This window comes from Sorex araneus, chromosome 5 (assembly GCF_027595985.1).
Source record: "Sorex araneus isolate mSorAra2 chromosome 5, mSorAra2.pri, whole genome shotgun sequence".
In the NCBI taxonomy this organism is placed as follows: domain Eukaryota; kingdom Metazoa; phylum Chordata; class Mammalia; order Eulipotyphla; family Soricidae; genus Sorex; species Sorex araneus.
In genome coordinates, this window is record NC_073306.1 from 87039120 (window position 1) to 87057995 (window position 18876).

At 46.9% G+C, this 18876-nt stretch overlaps 2 protein-coding genes across 3 annotated transcripts in view; one reads left to right on the plus strand and one right to left on the minus strand.

The window, feature by feature from the left end:
* GPR89A (G protein-coupled receptor 89A) overlaps positions 1 to 16327 on the plus strand; it is a 30387-nt gene extending 14060 nt beyond the window's left edge. Inside the window, exons 6-14 of one of the 2 annotated variants that reach the window (XM_004619228.2) lie at positions 4521 to 4641; positions 5460 to 5540; positions 6445 to 6554; positions 8251 to 8339; positions 9406 to 9498; positions 12329 to 12424; positions 13116 to 13205; positions 14818 to 14883; positions 15193 to 16327. In XM_004619228.2, the coding sequence (XP_004619285.1) occupies positions 4521 to 4641; positions 5460 to 5540; positions 6445 to 6554; positions 8251 to 8339; positions 9406 to 9498; positions 12329 to 12424; positions 13116 to 13205; positions 14818 to 14883; positions 15193 to 15399 (953 nt within the window). In that variant the 3' untranslated portion in view covers positions 15400 to 16327. The remainder of the gene's footprint in view (positions 1 to 4520; positions 4642 to 5459; positions 5541 to 6444; positions 6555 to 8250; positions 8340 to 9405; positions 9499 to 12328; positions 12425 to 13115; positions 13206 to 14817; positions 14884 to 15192) is intronic. The other variant, XM_055139404.1, reaches the window with a different exon arrangement.
* The window catches only part of PDZK1 (PDZ domain containing 1), a 35059-nt gene continuing 32427 nt past the window's right edge, over positions 16245 to 18876 (minus strand). The window contains exons 8-9 of the mRNA XM_004619166.3: positions 18412 to 18702; positions 16245 to 16889 (exon numbers count right to left, since the gene is read on the minus strand). Of these exons, the coding sequence (XP_004619223.3) occupies positions 16836 to 16889; positions 18412 to 18702 (345 nt within the window). The 3' untranslated portion in view covers positions 16245 to 16835. The remainder of the gene's footprint in view (positions 16890 to 18411; positions 18703 to 18876) is intronic.

The following is an 18876-nucleotide window of genomic DNA, read 5'->3' on the forward strand; positions in this document are numbered from 1 at the left end:
AATTAGGAATTACACCAGCCTGCCCAAAACATTCAGACCCGCAGCATCACATGCAAGACCAGAGTCTTGCTCATTGCCTGGGTCCTGCTGTTGAGTCCTTTTCTGATTACCTGGAAACTGCCTGTTCATTCAATACTGAACCCCTGGCAGCTCCTCTAAGAAGTGTTCCTGGGCGTGATTAGGAAAAGTTAATTGCTCCCACCTCATTGTATTTATATTTTCCATCCAATTTGGTTTGCTTACTTTCTCGCTTGCTCCCTCCCTCCCTCCCCGTCCCTCCCTCCCACCTCCCTCCTTCCCTCTCTCCCTTCCTCCTTCCCTCCTTCCCTCCCTTCCTCCCTCCCTCCCTCCCACCTCCCTCCTTCCCTCTCTCCCTTCCTCCTTCCCTCCTTCCCTCCCTCCCTTCCCTTCCCCTCCCTTCCCTTCCCTTCCCTCCCTTCCCTTCCCTTCCCTTCTCTTCCCTTCCCCTCCCCTCCCCTCCCCTCCCCTCCTCTCCCCTCCCCTCCCTCCCTTCCCTTCCGTTCCCTTCCCTTCCCTTCCCTTCCCTTCCCTTCCCTTCCCTTCCCTTCCCTTCCCTTCCCTTCCCTTCCCTTCGCTTCCCTTCCCTCACTTCTCTGCCTGTAAGCCACTTGAGCTCAAAAATGGTCTCTTTGTGTCCGTAAGTAGTGCCTGGCATGTAACCTAGCACCTCATAAATGGTTAATGCCTATATCTGGACTCCATGAGAAGTGAATTCAGTCTCTTCAGGGTAGTGTAGGAGTCGGAGAACAAAACATCGTGGATGGGGATTTAGGAGTTGCTTGTCAGACCCCACTCCCATGTCACCAGAAAGATTTGGAAGAGAGAGACCCTGTAGCAAGGCTCACAGATGCACTGTCAAGTGTGTTGGTGCTTACCAGGCGGGCCCATCAGATGCCCCAGGACTGCCCTCGAGCACTCCCCCACTCTACTGCCTACCTGAGCATGCTCAGCCACCTGCAGGAGTGACGATGAGCCTCTCACCTATGCCTCTCCACAGCCCTTGGTGCAGGCTCTGTCCTGTACCCTGCAGAGGAAAATGAGGAGGGACGAAGCAAGGGAGGCAGTGCTCATTTTAGTTTTCCTTGCACACCGGTAAGTACGGGCTTGGAGTTGGTTTAACGGCTCTGGCATCCAGTTTTCTTGACCCTCTAGGACAGGTGACTAAGAGGAAAGGTTCAGATTTGTATCAGCTTCTTGGAGCTTTTCCAGTGCTGTCCTGACATTGCACAGCTTATCGCTGTGAGGCACACCCACCTCCCCCTCACCTCCCTCAGAACCCTCCGACCACTCACCTAGAGCCAAGAGAGTATCATCTGGGAAAGTGCCCCCCAGCCACAGCCAGACCCCAGGTGAATCAGGAGCCGATTCGTAAAGGAAAGATCCAAGCCACATAGAAAGCACATTAAGCTGGAGAGAGTCTGTAGAAGCCAGAGCCAGATCTCCTAATGCTGTGAAACTTTTCATTTGTTAGCTGGAAAAACAAATGTTTTGGGGGGATTTGCCTTCATAGAAGTGCTCAGATTAAGTTGACAGTATCTGTAAAGTACTTTAAGTGTTGATAAAGGTGCACTGCCTTAAAGTAGGAGGGACATTTTCCCCATCTGTTGTTGTTGTAATGTAATAATCAGTGTTAAACCCTGGGATTTTTTTTTTTATGTACTGAGTTATAATTAAATTAGTTACCAGTCGGACCTTTACTCAACACCTTTCTTTCTTTCTTTCTTTCTTTCTTTCTTTCTTTCTTTCTTTCTTTCTTTCTTTCTTTCTCTCTTTCTTTCTTTCTTTCTTAGTTTTTCTTTAGGTTTTTTGGGGTTTGGTTTTTTTTTTTTTTTTTTGCTTTTTGGGTCACACCCGGCGATGCACAGGGGTCACTCCTGGCTCATGCACTCAGGAATCACCCCTGGCAGTGCTCAGGGGACCATATGGGATGCTGGGATTCGAACCCGGGTCAGCTGCGTGCAAGGCAAACGCCCTACCCGCTGTGCTATCGCTCCAGCCCGGTTTTTTGTTTTTTGATTTATTTGGGGTTTTTATTTGGGGGGAGGGCACACCCAGCAATGTTCAGAGGTTACTCCTGGCTCTTTGCTCAGAAATCACTCCTGGTGGCTCTTGGGGGACCATATGGGATGCTGGGGGTCAAACCCAGGTTGGCTTTATGCAGAGCAGATGCCCTCCCTGCTGTGCTATCGCTCTGGCCTCTCAACACCTTTCATGTGTCAAAGACATGGTTTCTTCTCCATAAAGATGAGTACCTCATTTATATTACATGCTGTTGGTTTCTGTCCTCCTAAAGCTTATTCTGACAGGAAGGATTGAAGAGTTCATAGGTAAATATATCAACAAATAATTGCCGATCATGGTCATTGTCATCCAGGAATGAGCAGATTGATCTAAGAGAAATAATTCAGAGAAGGGTATTCTGTTTGATACAGGCAGCTAGAAATAGTGGTATTTAAACTGTCATCTGAAGGGCAACACCAGTGACACTGGTGAGAAGGTATAGAGCCATCGTGAAGTACAAAAGAGCTTGTTGTTTTCCAGAGACAGGACAGAGAGAGACTTGGTAGAGAGTTTCTTTGTGACTAGGTGTGTGGTGATGTCATTCTCCAAGAAAGGTGACAGGGAAGAAAGATCATTTCAGCTTGGGTTATGTTAAATTTATGTTGCTAATATACAGCCCAAGGATGTTTACTAGAGAGTTGACAATAGACATAGTAAGTCAGGGTCTGAGGGAAAGCATGGATATACTATTCCTCCTGGAGGTTGTCCTAGATCAGTCCATAGCACCAGCTAAATGTCATGTGATTGAGCCTAGGAAACCGGTGAGATCAGACAAAAGAAAATGTGTCAAGGGAAATGAAGGAATTTTGGGGGCCCGGGGCTGAAGCTCAGCAATAGAGCACTTGCCTTGCATGTGTGAGGCTCTGGGTTCAATCCTCAGCCCGCCTGGGGCAAAAATAAGCTTTACTTTAGGGCTTGCCTTGCACAGAGCCAACCCAGTTCAGTCCCTAGCATCAAGGAGTGATTCCTGGTGCAGAGGCAAGAGTAACCCCTGAGAACCCCGAGGTGTGACCACAAAAAAAAAAAAAGCAGAAGAAAGAATTCTGGCCCCTGCAGAACAAAAAGTAGAGCAAAAAAAAAGCAACTGGAAAGGTAAAAGAGAACATTAGAGAAATAGTGGTGAGGAAGCCAATATATGAAATCTTTTTTTCAAATCCTAAAAGATTGGGGCAGGAGCAATAATAATACAGCAGGTAGGGCCCTTGCTTGCACATGACCAACCTATGTTTGATCCCTGGTATCTAGTTCATCCCCTGAGTCCCAGCAGGAGTAATTCCTGAGCACAGAGCTAGGAATTATCCCTGACCCCTGAGTATCGCCAGGTGTGACCAAAGATACCACACCCACCCAAAAAAGTCATCAAAAATCAATAAAACAAGGATTGGAAATATTGCTGAATTTTGCAATCAGAAAAGTCATGACAGCAGGTGGGTGGCTGGGGAGAGAGGGAGAGAGAGAGAGAGAGAGAGAGAGAGAGAGAGAGAGAACATGACTGCAGTAGAGGCAGGCAGGAGGGTGGGGAGGAAAACTGGGGACACTGGTACCAGGAAATGTACACTAATGGAGGAATGGGTGTTGGAACACTGTATGACTGAAACCTAATCATGAATAGCTTTGTAAGCATCAGTCCCACAGTGATTCAATAAAAAAAAAGTAAAACAACAACAATTTGATATCATCTCACACCACAGAGACTCAAACAAAACAAGAACAAAAAGAACAAAGAACAAGAACAAGAACAACCAGTGCTGGCCTGGATGTGGGGAGAAGGACTCTCATTCATTGTTAGTAGAGATGCCAACTGGTCCAGCCTTTTTGTATATGAACATTCCTCAAACTAGAAATTGAGCTTCCATATGACCCAGCAATACCACTTCTGGGAATATATCCTGGGGTTGCAAAAAATGCAGAAAAGCTTTTTTAACAACGGCAAAAAAAATAAATAAAATAGCTTTTCTTTCATGTTAAAATAGCAAACTAAAAATAAAATGGAACAAAAGCTTTGTAACTGTATCTCATGGTGATTCAATTAAAAAAGTAAAATTAGGGGGCCAGAGCAATAGTTCAGTAGGGAGGGCCTTGTACCCAGTCAACCTGGGTTCAATTACCAATATCCCATATGGTCCCCTGAGCACCACCAGGAGTAATTCCTGAGTGCAGAGCCAGGATTAACCCCTGACTGAGCATTGCTGGGTGTGACCCCAAAAGCCAATAAATAATTTTTTTAATTTTAAAATAAATAAAATAAAATTTTTTTAAATCCAACACCAAACATAAAAAAAGAATGGGAGCTTCAAAAAACATGACCATGTAAAGTGCCCTGGAGCAGGACTGACTGCCGCTCAGGGCTGTGTGGCTGTGACTGAGCCCTCGACCGCCCTGCACCGCCACTGCTGCCTCTTTCGAGCTGCTCACGTGTCGGCCTTTGCTGTTCCCAGGGATCTTGTCCATAGAGCAGCTCATCAGCCGCGTCGGTGTGATTGGGGTGACCCTCATGGCGCTCCTTTCTGGATTCGGTGCTGTCAACTGCCCGTACACGTACATGTCCTACTTCCTCAGGTAACTGCGCCCTGCTCACCTTGCTCCCCTCTCGCCCCACTACTTCTTTAATGTTGGTCATTTTGCACCACCGCCGTTCCTTAGATAATAAAGACACTGATTTTATTTTCTTGGATTCTTGTGGGCACTGATCTAGAACTCTTTCTGGGTAAACCTTTGCCATTTATGTTGCTTGCCCTTTATATTGGTCCTACATTTGTTTTTTAAAGGGAAATTTTAATCTGCCCTTCCCCACTCCTGCCACACCTCGGCTTTTGAAGCATTTTTCTAGTGGACACCGTGTACTCATTCCAGCCTCAGAAGCCAGTGTCTCCCAGAGTAGAGCAGTAGAATCAAAATGCCTCGTTAAAGGGGCTGGAGAGATAGCACAGCGGGTAGGGCGTTTGCCTTGCACGCGGCCAACCCGGGTTCAAATCCCAGCATCCCATATGGTCCCCTGAGCACGGCCAGGGGTAATTCCTGAGTGCAGAGCCAGGAGTAACCCCTGTGCATCGCCAGGTGTGACCCAAAAAGCAAAAAAAAAAAAAAAAAAAAATGCCTCGTTAAAAACGTGCTTACTCAGATCTTCTGAGCGTCACTGAAGAAAAGTGAAAAAAGACTGTCAGGGAGCTAGCCACCTCCCTGACGCCCCATAAGTCTCAGCTCTGCCCCCCACTGCGTTTCCTAAAATCGGATATCAGTGACAACCTTCCTGAGCGTAGCCACTTTCTCACTCTCTTAAATGGGCACAGTTGGGGCCCGTGTGTCCTTCCGACTGATCTGTATGAAGTACAAGGCTCCGACCCCCATAGTCACTGTTCTATTTGTTCATACTGTAGGAATGTGACCGACACAGATATCCTTGCCCTGGAACGGCGACTGCTCCAGACCATTGACATGATCATAAGCAAGAAGAAAAGGTAAGGTGTCTGCACATTAACTCGCTCCGGGCCCAGAGCTGGAGAGGGCGGTTGCACTCTCCAGAGCAGAGCCAGGGGCCACTCCTGGGCACAGAGGCAGGGTTAGCCCTTATGTACCACAGGGTGTAGCCAACTCCCACCCCATCTCCTAAAAGGGTCTCCTGCCCTGCATTTTTACAAACTAAAAAAAGTTTTTTCAATTTTGTTTATATCGATCCCTAGTTTGTTTTTTGGTTGGTTGGTTTTTGTTTGGAGGGGGGACCACACCCAGAGATGCTGAGGGCTTATTCCTGCATCTGCACTCAGGAATTACTCCTGGTGGTGTTCAGGGAACCATCTTGGATGCAGGGGACCAAACCTGGATCAGCCATGCATAAGGCAAGTGTCTGCTGTACTATTCGCTCCAGCCCCCATAGGTTTTGGTTTTGGTTTTGGTTTTTAACATAAGTGAATGTCATGCAGGTTTTTAAAACACAGTGAGGCCATAGCAAAGCAGTTGCCTTGTACATGCCAACTCCAGTTGGAATCTCCGGCACCACATATGTTCCCCCCAGCCTTGCCAAGAGTAACCCGAGCACAGAGCCATTGGTCACTCCTGGGCACTGTTAGATGTGGCCCAAAAACAAACCAAAAAATGACGTTAAAAAGGAGGAGATGAGGGGCTGGAGTGATAGTACAGCGGGTAGGGCATTTGCCTTGCACGTGGCCGACTCGGGTTCGATTCCCAGCATCCCATATGGTCCCCCGAGTACCACCAAGAGTGATTCCTGAGTGCAGAGCCAGGAGTCAGCCCTGAGCGTCATCAGGTGCGACCCAAAAAGCAAAAAAAAAAAAAAAAAGAGGAGATGAGAGACCCATGGGGTTCATGCTTCCCTGCTGAGTTTCATGGTTTATTTCCTTTCAGGATGGCCATGACACGGAGAACTATGTTCCAGAAGGGGGAGGTACAGAACAAGCCTTCAGGATTCTGGGGCATGATAAAAAGCGTCACCACTTCAACCCCCGGAAGCGAGAGTATCCTTTATGCCTCTGTGTGAGGCTTTTCCTCCCCTCTGGGGCAAGGGCAGAGGAAAGTAACATTGGCCTCGTATCTCCTGAAGGTCACCTGACTGCATCCTATTCCAGGTGAACAAGCCCGTGTAGAAAATGTGCAGGGCTGTGTCTCCATCACCAGGGAGGAGCGTAACATCATTGTCTTGGAGTCCCAGAACTCTGGTTCCAGCATTTTCCACAGTACAGAAGAGAGAATTTTGGACCAGAGAATTTCAGTCACTTGAGGCTTTATAGCAAAGACTGGACCGGAGCTCTGGTCTCATCTTAGTTCTTTCCACTACACTATTACTTTTCCAGCTCTGAAAACCCACTACCCACCAGGAAGAAACCTAGATGACAGTGGGAGCCCGGCATGTGGGACCCCTCGGTCAATCCCCAGGTCACATAGTCCCAGGCTGGCCCTGGAGACCCCCAGCGCTGCTCTGCCCAGCGTGGCTCTTGTGGCAGAGAACTTGAGATCCGCTCAGTCAGACCAGGGTCCAGCATTGTCAGGAAGGACCCCCAGGCCTCCTGAGCATCTGCTTGAGAAGTCCCCCCCCCTCCCTCAAAGCACCACTGAACAGAATGACTCCATACTGGCTTGCAAGCCCCTTTCAAAAATCTACACTTCTAAGCCAATTTTGAGCCAGCTGGTTTAAAGAACCCTTGATGTAAAAATTTGGGAAGACTGGGTTCATGGATTATTCTTGGCTCCGCTGAAGACAGTATTAAACTTGGCCCTGGAGTGAGTGAACAGATCTCTTTGTGGCCACCAGAGCAATAAGTTGAACTTGAGGGGTCTAAGAGCGCGGTCACCTCATGCTTCCTTCTCTGGCCTGAGGAAAAGCAAGTTCCCTCTGGCTTCAGTCACAGGAAAAGAATCCGTTCTCTTCTTGCTGAAAAGTATAGGGTATTAAATGCAGAACTGGACAGAAGGGGCCAGAGAGGCTGACCACTGGATAAGGCACTGGCCATGCAGCTGTGGCATTGTTCCCTCTGCTTCCCATCTCCAAGGCCACACAGGGTCCCCCGAGCACAGCACCACTGGGTGTAGCCCACAAAGAATTGACAATAGAAAGAGTAACCTTGGAAGAACAGAGAAAGGAGGAATTTAGTTTACTTTAATCAGGAAACATTTTGCTTGTTTCCAAGGTGGAGGTTTAGTGCAAAGTCTGCTATACAGAGCAGAGCTTCGTTCCAAACACTTCACATCTGTCAGGGGAAAGGCAGCCACTCCAAAGAGGGCTTAGAGAAATTTTACTGCCTAGAAATCTATAAAATTTGGGCTGGAGAGAAATAGTACAGCAGGTAGATGCTTGCCTTACTGACCAGGGTTCAATTCTCAGCACCCCATATGGTCGCCTGGTCCCCATCAGGAGTGGTCCTTGAGCGCAGAGTCAGGAGTATGCCCTGAACACCATCAGGTGGGCCCAGCTTTCAAAGCCATCTGGGTAAGTAAGAAACTAAGTCTGGCCAGTGTTGTGTGGAGATGCTGTGTACACCATGTCAGAGGTTAGAGAAGGTGTTCTGAGCTATGTGCCTGCCTAGGAAACAGGAAATTGAAAGTACAGCCATTTCCTAGGATTCTCTGTTGGAAAAACCAAGTACGTTTGCCTTCTTCATTGCTATTTCTTGAAACTTCTACATGATTTAAACCTTGATGCCCATTTTCTGCCAGACCTGACGCTTATTCAGCAGGAAGTGGATGCATTGGAAGAACTAAGCAGGCAGCTTTTTCTGGAAACTGCGGATCTTTATGCTACCAAGGTACAGAACAGGGAAGCAGAGTGTGGGTTTACCAGTCTGATTATAAAGATGGTTAAACCATTGTTTAGCATTTTCTGTGGCTAAGCAGCGCCTCTTGCGTCAATACCAGTAGTGAAGCATTGGTGATAAGGCTAAATCTTCAGGACAGTGCTCCTACCATTAGCAGAATGCATTATGGAACACCCTTGGTCACAGGAACAATTGAAATTGGTAGACCAGTTAGAAGAGGCTCTCAGATTCTGGGAGTGAGACCCAAGCTCATGCCTACCTTCAGCCCGCCACCACCTCCCCAGCACCACTGAGCACAGCTGTACCCCCAAACACTGGCGGGGTGCTCCCTCAACAGTACCGTAAGATTAAAATTAAACTAAAGGATAGCAGATGGCAACTCCTCTCATTGCTTTTGTTGTTGTTGCTTTTTGGGTCACACCCACTGATGCTCAGGGGTTACTCCTGGCTCTGCACTCAGGAATTACTCCTGGCATTGCTTAGGGAACTATATGGGATGCCAGGGATTGAACCCATATCAGCTGCATGTGAGACAAACCCGCTGTACTATTGCTCTAGCCCCCTCTCATTGCTTTTTATCCCCTTACAAGTTTAAAAATATATATATATATATATATATATATATATATATATATATATATATAGAATGGGGCCAAAGTACAGCAGGCAGGGCACTTGCCTTGCTTATCAAACCAACTTAGGTTTGATCCCCCGAACCCCATATAGTCTCCTAACCACCACCAGGACTGATCCCTGAGCACAGATCTGGTAGAAGCCCTGCTCACCACCAGGTGTGGCCCAAATAAAATTTAAAATATATATAGAGAGATAGATATAGATATATATGTAGGTATGTAGAACACTAGACACGTACCTAGCATTTTATTTGTTGGTGCTCAGTCACTCTTGGCAGGGTTCAGGGAACAAGGCCAATGGGGCTTGATCCAGCAGCCCATATCTTCCCTGACTACCACCAGGAATAATTCCTGAGCACAGCCATGTTTAATATGTTCATACTTACTGAGACTAACTAGATTTTGTGTTTTATTTTCTTCAGGAGAGAATAGAATATTCCAAAACCTTCAAGGGGAAATATTTTAATTTTCTGGGTTACTTTTTCTCGATCTACTGTGTTTGGAAAATTTTCATGGTAAGTGTGTTCATTGTAACTGTCATGGTTGACCTGTTTTTCTAGTAAGGGCAGAGAGAGGAGAGTGGGTTGGATGTTGAGACATTGAACTAAATTCCACACCCGGTTTAGTCACCTGAACCTCAGTCTTTGTCCTTTCTGCTAGAAAAGGGGGTTGCATGTCCTTCCTGTCAGAAATCACTATAAAGACCATGCCTGTATTAAATGAATGTGAAAATTTCTTACCTGACCTCTTCACTTGTTTTTCCATATTTCCCGTAAATACTTCACTGCCTCTCACCTCGGCTTTTATCTTTAGCTCGGTCACCTTCCTTCCCACCGCCCGAAGTGTGCAAGGTTGCAGAGCACAGGCCTCAGGGCACCTGCCCGTTCAGTTCCTGCATGACAAAGTCCCTGGGACATCCCCAGGAACAACAAAGCTGGGAATAATCCCTTGCACCACTGGGGGTGGCCCCAAAACCCAGCACAAAATGAACAGTCTCTAAACCTTTAAAAAAAAAAATCCAAAATAAGTTCTAGGATCTATTTCTGTAGGTCAGTTCATCTTCTCTGCTGAGAGTTTTCATTCCTTTCGTGTTTTGTTCCTCACATCCACTCTAAGAGCATTATTCATCTTGACTCATTGGCAGCTACTCATGGACTTCAGTGTGGTTATAGAAAAGGCTGGTTTGACTTTCTGGTTTGGTCACTTTCCCACTGTTCTCACACCAAGAGTCACTCTGTCATTGGGAGGGGGGGAATGGGGAATGTGACTCTCATGGTTCTCAGATTACTGTACTAATGTCAGTACCCACTCAGATGACTTTCAAGTGTTGGCTTATTCTATAGGAGAGGACACGTGAGAACAAGGTGTCCAGCTAGCTAAACTACTGAAAGATCTGTCTGAGATGCAGCCTTCAAGCAATCTTTTTTTTTAAAGCCATTTTTGTTCTTTTTAATGTAATAGCTTGCTGAATTTTCTCGTCTCCTTACCTTCATGGGGGGTGGGGGGTGCCAGGGGGTCAGACTCAAGCCCTCTTGCCTTCAAGGCAGCTGCTCTGTCTCAGAGCCTAGGATTATAAGATGCACCAGAGCAGGGGGGGGCGGCCTCAAAGGCCACATGCAGCTGTGTTGGGATCTCTGGGGTGCCAGAGATGGAGCCAGGATCGGCCACCCACAAGGCATGTGCCTTAGCCCCCGCACCATCATGTGCTTTTGTAAAGTTTTGACTGCTGTAATCTATTTCAAATTCACCCACCCCAGGTTTAGACCTTTTGGAACAAATGAAAGTGATTATTGATTTGTTTAGCTTTAAAGCGGCCGTTTGAGGGTTCCAGGATTTGGTTCAGAAGATGGCACTGCCTTCCATAAGGAGCCCAGCTTCAGTCCCCAACCCCATGTGGCACCCCCCCGCCCCCCTGGGGGCCCTGGTGGTCCCAGCACCGCTGTGCCAAAGTCCCAGACCCTCCAGCTCTCCTATTGCTGTCTGTTTTTCTTATCTTCCTGCTGTTATTTTTGCCCTTTTTCTTCTACCTTTTGAATTTTTCATCATCTGTTTCTTCTTTATGTGTGTGTGTTTTTCTCCTGTATTCTGCCATTCAGTCCACACTGCCACATCATACAGGTAGAAACCACAAGGACACTTGTTTTTGTGACACCTTTGGTGGAAACTGGCAGCAGGTCAGCATCTGCCACAGGGCTACAGAACAGATGCATTTCCTCACCTGATTCCTCCCTCTACCGACCTGTGAACTGTAACGTTCCTGTTATTTTTGCGATTATGCTTAGTGCATTTCAAAAAGTCACGCCAGAGAATGACCTTGATTCTCTAACTCTAATTCCATCTACTGAATGTCACCTCTCTGGCTCCTCATAAAACTGGGTAAATGTGCCATAGTCTTTTCCCCCTTAATTCATTGGGGCAGGTGAGGGGATAGTTTTGGGGCCACACCAAGTGGTGCTCAGGACTTACTTCTGGCTCTGTGCTTAAAGGGTTGCTCCCAACAGGACTTGGGGGACTCTATGAGGTGTCTGAGATTGAACTAGGGTTGGTCACATGCAAGCAAGTGCTCACCCCCCTGTGCTATGTTTCTGGGCCCCTGCCCTGGATTTTTGTTTTGTTTGGGGGCCACAGCCAGAGATGCTCAGGGCTTACTTCTGAGTCTGCACTCAGAAATTACCCCAGGCGGTGCTCAGGGGACCATATGGGATGCTGGGAATCAAACCTGGGTGGGCCGTGTGCAAGGCAAACGCCCTACCCACTGTGCTATCACTCCGCCCGGTCTAAAAGTAGAACTGCATTTTTAGGAACACCTACCTATAAGATACATGTGAGATTAATTATCATTAATAGTGATTAATTCATTATTTCCTCATCATTTTTTTAAATAGCGACACAGAATGGCCTGGCAAGCTCCCTGTGACATATTCGATATGCTACATACAGTAACAATAACAGTCTCATTCCCCTGATCCTGAAAAGAGTCTCCAATCATTGGGAAGGATGAGTAAAGAGAGGCTGCTAAAATCTCAGGGTTGGAACAAATGGAGACATTACTGGTACCCGCTAAGTAAACTGATGAACAAGGGGATGAGAGTTCATTGACAGTTAAGATGCTCTAATATAAAGATGTTTGCCAGGGCTGAAGCAGTAGCACAGCGGGTAGGGCGTTTGCCTTGCATGCAACCGACCCAGGTTCAATTATGGTCCCCTCAGCACCATACCCACTCAGTAATCACTTAGTAATTTCTGAGTGCAGAGCCAGAAAAGGCCCCAAAGCACTGCCGGGTGTGACCCAAATAGCAAAAATTAAAAAATAAAATAAAATAAAAAAGATGTTTGTCTCTGTAGGCGACCATCAATATTGTTTTTGACCGAGTTGGGAAGACTGATCCTGTCACCAGAGGCATTGAAATCACTGTGAATTATCTGGGGATCCAATTTGATGTAAGAGCTGTCTCGAGATCCTGGTTTGTCAAGTTTATTTCTGTCTTTTCTGCAACAGTTGTAATGACTGAGATTGTAAGTCCTTCCCAAAGGTACTTGGTTCTGCTTTTATTCTTCCCACTCTCCGCTGGGGCAGACTGTGAAAGGGCCTGACGCCCTAAGCGGCAGCTGGAGCTTCCAGGCAGGGGTGCTGAGGGCTCCTCCATCTCCTCCCCTGCTTCTCCCCAAGGCTCAGATGCTTCTCTGAATCTTGCTGTGACTCACACACACCTTCATGGCTGACTCCTATTAGAAATGAGCTAGTAGTTAATGTCGTTTTGTTATAAAATAAATAATAATAAGTAACATGGACTTTGAGCTAAAGGTTGTCTCTGTGACGTGTGTCCCAGGTTTTTCATCATCCTCTACTTACTTTATAGATGCACTTTAAGTATACTCTTGCCTGAATTTAAGTTCGATGATTTAATTCACAAAATTGTATTTTTTCTGATATGTACTTTGAGCCAATGCTATTGACTGCACTTTGGTAAAAGGCAAGTCCGTGTTCTCAGTCTTTGTGTGTTCATTAGATGGCTCCTTCTGAAGCTCCCGCCCAGTCACGTGAGGGTCCACAGAGCCTCTTCTCTGCCATCACATCTCTCTGAATAGAAATCTCAGATTTTCTTCTAATTTTTTTCTATTCTGGTGGCAGGTAAAGTTTTGGTCGCAGCATATCTCCTTTATCCTCGTTGGAATCATCATCGTCACCTCTATTAGAGGCTTACTGATCACTCTGACTAAGGTAGGCTGTATCACAAGTACGTGCCAGCTAGACCATCCCGCAAGATAATTTATCTGACTGACGATGAATTATCTGACTGAGATCACAGATAACAGTCACAAATAGTTTGAAGATATGCAGCAGTATTTTTTTATTATTATTTTATTATTATTATTATTATTTTTTGTTTGTTTTTGGGTCACACCTGGCAATGCAAAGGGGTTACTCCTGGCTCTGCACTCAAGAACTACCCCTGGCGGTGCTCAGGGGACCATATGGGATGCTGGGAATTGAACCTGGGTTGGCCGCATGCAAGGCAAACGCCCTGCCCGCTGTGCTATCGCTCCAGCCCCAGCAGTATTTTTTACAGTTAAGTCAATACATAAGTTAGCTGCCACGTTTCCATCAAAAAGGAGTCAGGTCAGTACAAGGGATGTTGCAGCATGAGACAGGGCTCATTTTCTGCATGAGAGGTCAGTGGCCTCTGAAGAGGACTGGATTGGTATGGATGGGTGGGCACTGAGCAGCTATTTGCAGGGGGGAATGGATGAGATCCACAGTTGAAGCTAGAAAAGCCCTTTGTGAGGGTGCTCTGGAAGTTGGGGTGGGGAACAGAATGGCAGCTGTCATTTGATCCACAGAGGAAGGCTACGGAGAGGTGAAAGGTGGGTCCTCTCCAGAAGAAAAAGTCCTATTTCAGACTTCAGTATGTTTTGGTTTGGGGGCACATCTACTCTTGGCTGTGTTCAGGGATCACTTGTGGTGGGCCTCTAGGGGCCATATGAGGTGCTGGGGATTGAATCTGGGTCTTATGCATACAAAGCAAGTGCCCTGCCCACTGTAAGATCACACCAGCCTCAGGGAGCCAAGAACTTGACTGAAATCACCCCAAATGGTTTGTTTTAGTTTGGGTTTGGGGCCACATCCAGTAGTGCTCAGGGGCTACTCCTGGCTCTGCTCTCAAGAATCGCTCCCCAGCAGCCTTGGGGGACCATATGGGTGCCTGGGATTGAACCTGGGTCTGCACATGCAAGACAAGTGCCCTATCCCCTATACTATCCCTACAGCCTCAAGAGTGATCATTACTCTTTGCAAGAGCTTGGAGTAGCCTGGGATGATGTTTAAGTGTTAATAACACTTTATTAAAGCGTCATTAAAATTCTGTGCATCACATGGTTTCTGAAAAGTTGGGTGGTGGTAGGAACCTCATTATTAGAACACAGTATTTGAACCCCCACTCTCAGCAGGAAAATTGGGCCTGTTTTCAGTAAACCTTTTTAGCCCCTGTCCATAGCTTTATCACATGATTTGTTCTGTGAGGGGTTATGGCATGGAAAAAACACTTTGAATTATCAGCCAGAAAATAAATAAATAAATAAATAAATAAATAAATGGGGCCGGAGCGATAGCACAGCAGGTAGGGCGTTTGCCTTGCACGCGGCCGACCCGGGTTCGATCCCCGGCATCCCATATGGTCCCCCAAGCACCGCCAGGAGTAACCCCTGAGCATCGCTGGGTTGTGACCCAAAAAGCAAAAAAAAAAAAAAAGAATTATCAGCCAGGCGAGTGCGTGTTCTTGGCACAGCCCACCAAGAACAGCACCTCGTGACTCATCGCTCCCCTCTCTCGGCAGTTCTTCTATGCCATCTCCAGCAGTAAATCCTCCAATGTCATTGTCCTGCTACTGGCACAAATAATGGTAAGTTTAATGAAACTACTTTATGTTTATGGTGGTAAAATGCCAGAATTGGGGTAGGCGGGGGGACGTTTTTAAGGGCCATACCCAGCACTGCTCAGACTTCCACCTGGCTCTGCACTTAGAGATCAGTCCTGGCAGGGCTCGAAGGAGTCTGTGGGTAACCTTATGGGGATCACACCGAGGTCAGCCTCAGGCAAGGCCAGTGCCTTCCCCACCGAACTCTCTCCGACCCCAGAACGGTGTTTTTTAACTTCAAAATGTGTTCATGGTTTCCTTTGACCTGTGCCTTCCGGACCACCCGGCCCACAGGGGATGTACTTCGTGTCTTCCTTGCTGCTGATCCGGATGAGCATGCCTCTGGAGTACCGCACCATCATCACCGAGGTCCTTGGGGAGCTGCAGTTCAACTTCTACCATCGCTGGTTTGACGTCATATTCTTGGTCAGCGCCCTCTCCAGCATCCTATTCCTCTACCTGGCGCACAAGCAGGCACCCGAGAAACACATGACGCCTTGAGCTGACCAGGACAACTCTTCCTCCCTCCCTCCCTCCTCCTTTCACTGTGGGCCAGCAGCATCACAGCTTGGATAGAAGTTGGGGGGCAGTGGGGAGCGAGAGGGGAACAGTTCCTCCTTTTTTTTTTTTTTTTTTAAGAAAAAGAAATGCAATGGCAGCATATTCTACCTCCAGCTTCTGCCCTCTGCTGCTGTCATGAGTAGTGTCCACTAGGCCCCATAAGAGCTCAGGAACTCATCTGGTCCTTGGCCAGGGCCTCCTGTGTGCACTTGAGGCTGGTACTGCATGGAAGAGGAGGCTGACAAAAGTTAAGAAGCAAGGGGAAAATACACTGGACCTGTGTTTGGGGAGATTCGGAGGCAGCTGGGCCCAGCACAGCACTTAAGTTGAATTCCAGGTCCCCAGGGAGCACCACTTTCCCAAGAGACCAACATTAAAGTCAGAGAATATACCGCGTTGGCCTTAGGGTTGTTCTTTGGGTCACAGCTCGGCAGTGCGTGTGTGTGATGGAGCAGGAGTTGACCCCCCAGCCCTTGTCTCCCTGTTCCCTGTCCTATTAGAATAACTGAGAACTGTCTGTCCTTGGGGATGGGACAGTGCACGGCTGAAACAGTCTGAAGAGAGATCAGAGACGTGTTGTTTCCCTTGGTTTCCGATGAGTATTGTCTGAAAGAGACTCTCAGTCCGTGGTAATGCCTTTCCGTCTGCCCTCTTGTTGTGGCAAAACACTGAGTGACTTAGTCACAGAAGTCATGTTCTTCGAGGGATTCCATTTCTTCATCAACAAAGAGAAAGATATTGGGAAGTTTGTAAAACACTCAGATGCAGTTTAAGAAAATACTGCATTTTATTATCAGGAACTCTTTTTTATTATTATTACTAACATCTTATTCTGCATGTGATTGTGGCTTGGGTTGCTAGAGGCAAAGTGAAGGTTAAGGCATTAAAAATTTACCAAAACCAAAGGCATTTTTAAGATTCTGTCAATTAACAGGGATGTTCCAAGGTGACTCAAATTACATTTTTAACTGATACTATTTTATTTTAGCAATCACATTCTTACAAAAGCATAATTTTAGTAGACATAATACTCAGATACTTGAATCAGCAACTCATGTGGATTTATGAATTCATCTCTGGTGCTCAAGGAGCCTGTAAAATTGAAGAGGGATCATTATGCAAAGAAATGGGGTTAGATTGAAGCTTGAGAGAGAGGATGGGAAAAGAATCTGGCTCCTGCTTGAGCTTTTCTTAAGCCAACCACGAATAAGCCATCTGTGGTAGACGTTCCTGAAAGCGCCAACAGTACACTGCAGCCAGAGGCAGCCAGAGGCGCTGTTCTCAGAGACGTGGCATGCACGGCCGCTGGGGCCTGAGAGAGGATCTCGGGGAAATGCCCAGAAACAGCCTTCGGCCAGAGCCCTTCTCTGTGCCCACTACATTGCTGTGTCTTCAGAACTGGAGGATGTATTGGAGGCTGTACTGTTCGCCTGTGCAAAAGAAAACAAAGGGTCTGTAAGTGTGGTGTGAGCAGCAGGGAATGGGTGGTCTATTTTACTGTGTGGACATGCACCAGAAACCAGGTAACATGAATTCTACACTGGGCTATGCTCCAGCTCCTGTTTGACAAATCCTCTAAGATACACTATATAAGATAGCTGTCTCTTAAATGTATGTCTACACATGCATAGATACATTTTTTTTTTCTTTTCCGTTTTTGGGTCACACCTGGCGATGCTCAGGAGTTCCTCCCGGCTCTACACTCAGGAATCACTCCTGGTGGTGCTTAAGGACCATATGGGATGCTAGGAATTGAACCAGGTCGGCTACTTGCTGGACAAATGCCCTCCCTGCTGTGTTATCGCTCCAGCCCAGATACACATCACTTCCTCTAAAGCTCACGTAGAACTATAATTGACTTCTTAAGCAGATACAGGATTTTAAATAACTAGACGTTTTTGTGTGTTGAACAGTCCAACATACAAGGTCACCCATGCAGTCAATGTGTGTGCTGTGTATCTCCCCCAGATTCACATGGGAATTCGTATTCCCACAGTGACGGTCTCAGGAGGCTAGGGCCTTTAAAAAGCTATGAGGTGTCTCCCAGACCTCATTAGCCCCTTCTATGCCGGGGGACACAGCAAGAAGTTGGCAATCTACTGCCCAAAGAGAGCCTTCACTGGGCACCAAATCTGTTGTCATAGTACTACTGAATTCCAGAGCTTCCAAAATAATGAGAAATAAATGGTTACTTATTAGCCATCCAGATGATGATATTTGGTTATAGCAGCCCAGACAGGATTGCTACAAGTATGTATTCATTATATTCATTAAAAAAATCAGTATTTGGGGGGCTGGAGTGATAGTACAGCAGGTAGGGTGTTTGCCTTGCACGTGGCCGACCCAGGTTCGATTCCCAGCATCCCATATGGTCCCCTGAGCACCGCCAGGAGTAATTCCTGATTGCGTGAGCCAGAAGTAATGCCTGTGCATTGGTGGGTGTGACCCAAAAAAAAAGAAAAAAAAATGATTTGGGACTCTAGCTAGAGAGATAATACAGCAGGTAAGCACTTGCCTTGCACATGGTGGACATGGGTTCAATCCCTGACATCCCATATGGTCACCTGAGCCTTGCCAGGAGCCTTGCCTGAACACTATTGGGTGTGCCCCCCCCCAAAAAAAAAAAACTATCAGTATTTTTTATGCTAGAGATTTGCACCAAGAGGCACAGTGTTTGCCTTGCACAGTCAACTCTTGTTCAGTTTCCAGCACCACATGTGGTCCCCTGACCACCAACAAGGGTGGTCACTCCTGAGCACAAAACCAGCATACAGTTAGGCTTCCTGACAGCATCAGGGTTGGGTTTGACTATGTTCAAAGTTCAAAATCAATATTAGTTATTGGGCGATTTTTCAGCCTATTCTTGGGTATGATACCAGACAAGGGGCACTCACTGAAAACTTTACCGAACTCCCCTGTATGATAAGTTCACTTAAGAATATGACCACTCACTCTTTCTCTTTCTGTGTGTGAGTCACACTCTGATTTTTCCTGGACTTCTTCAGTTGTATCCAGGACGGCATCCAGTGGCTCAGCCATGGAGGAAACCACAGGGATTTTCTTGGCCTGGAAATAGCTGTAGGCCTTCTTCCCACACACTAGGAGCGTTACACTCTTCCCGCTGCTCTGGATTCGTTCTACCACCTTCTCATAAAGTTCAGCCTCCACATTGACACCATTCACTTCAACGATGACATCCTCGTCCTCCAGCCCTGCCTGCTCAGCAGGGCTGCCCTTCTGGACCTGTGGATGGAGTTTCTGAGTGAGCATGTCCAAACACGGGAATGGCACACTGACTTCCCTGCATAGTGGTGGAATTGGAGGATTTACTCTTTCACATGTCATTCTTTGTCCTTGCAGCACCTACAAAAGATACTCAAGGGCCAGAACGACAATATAGAGGGCAGGGTGCTTGCC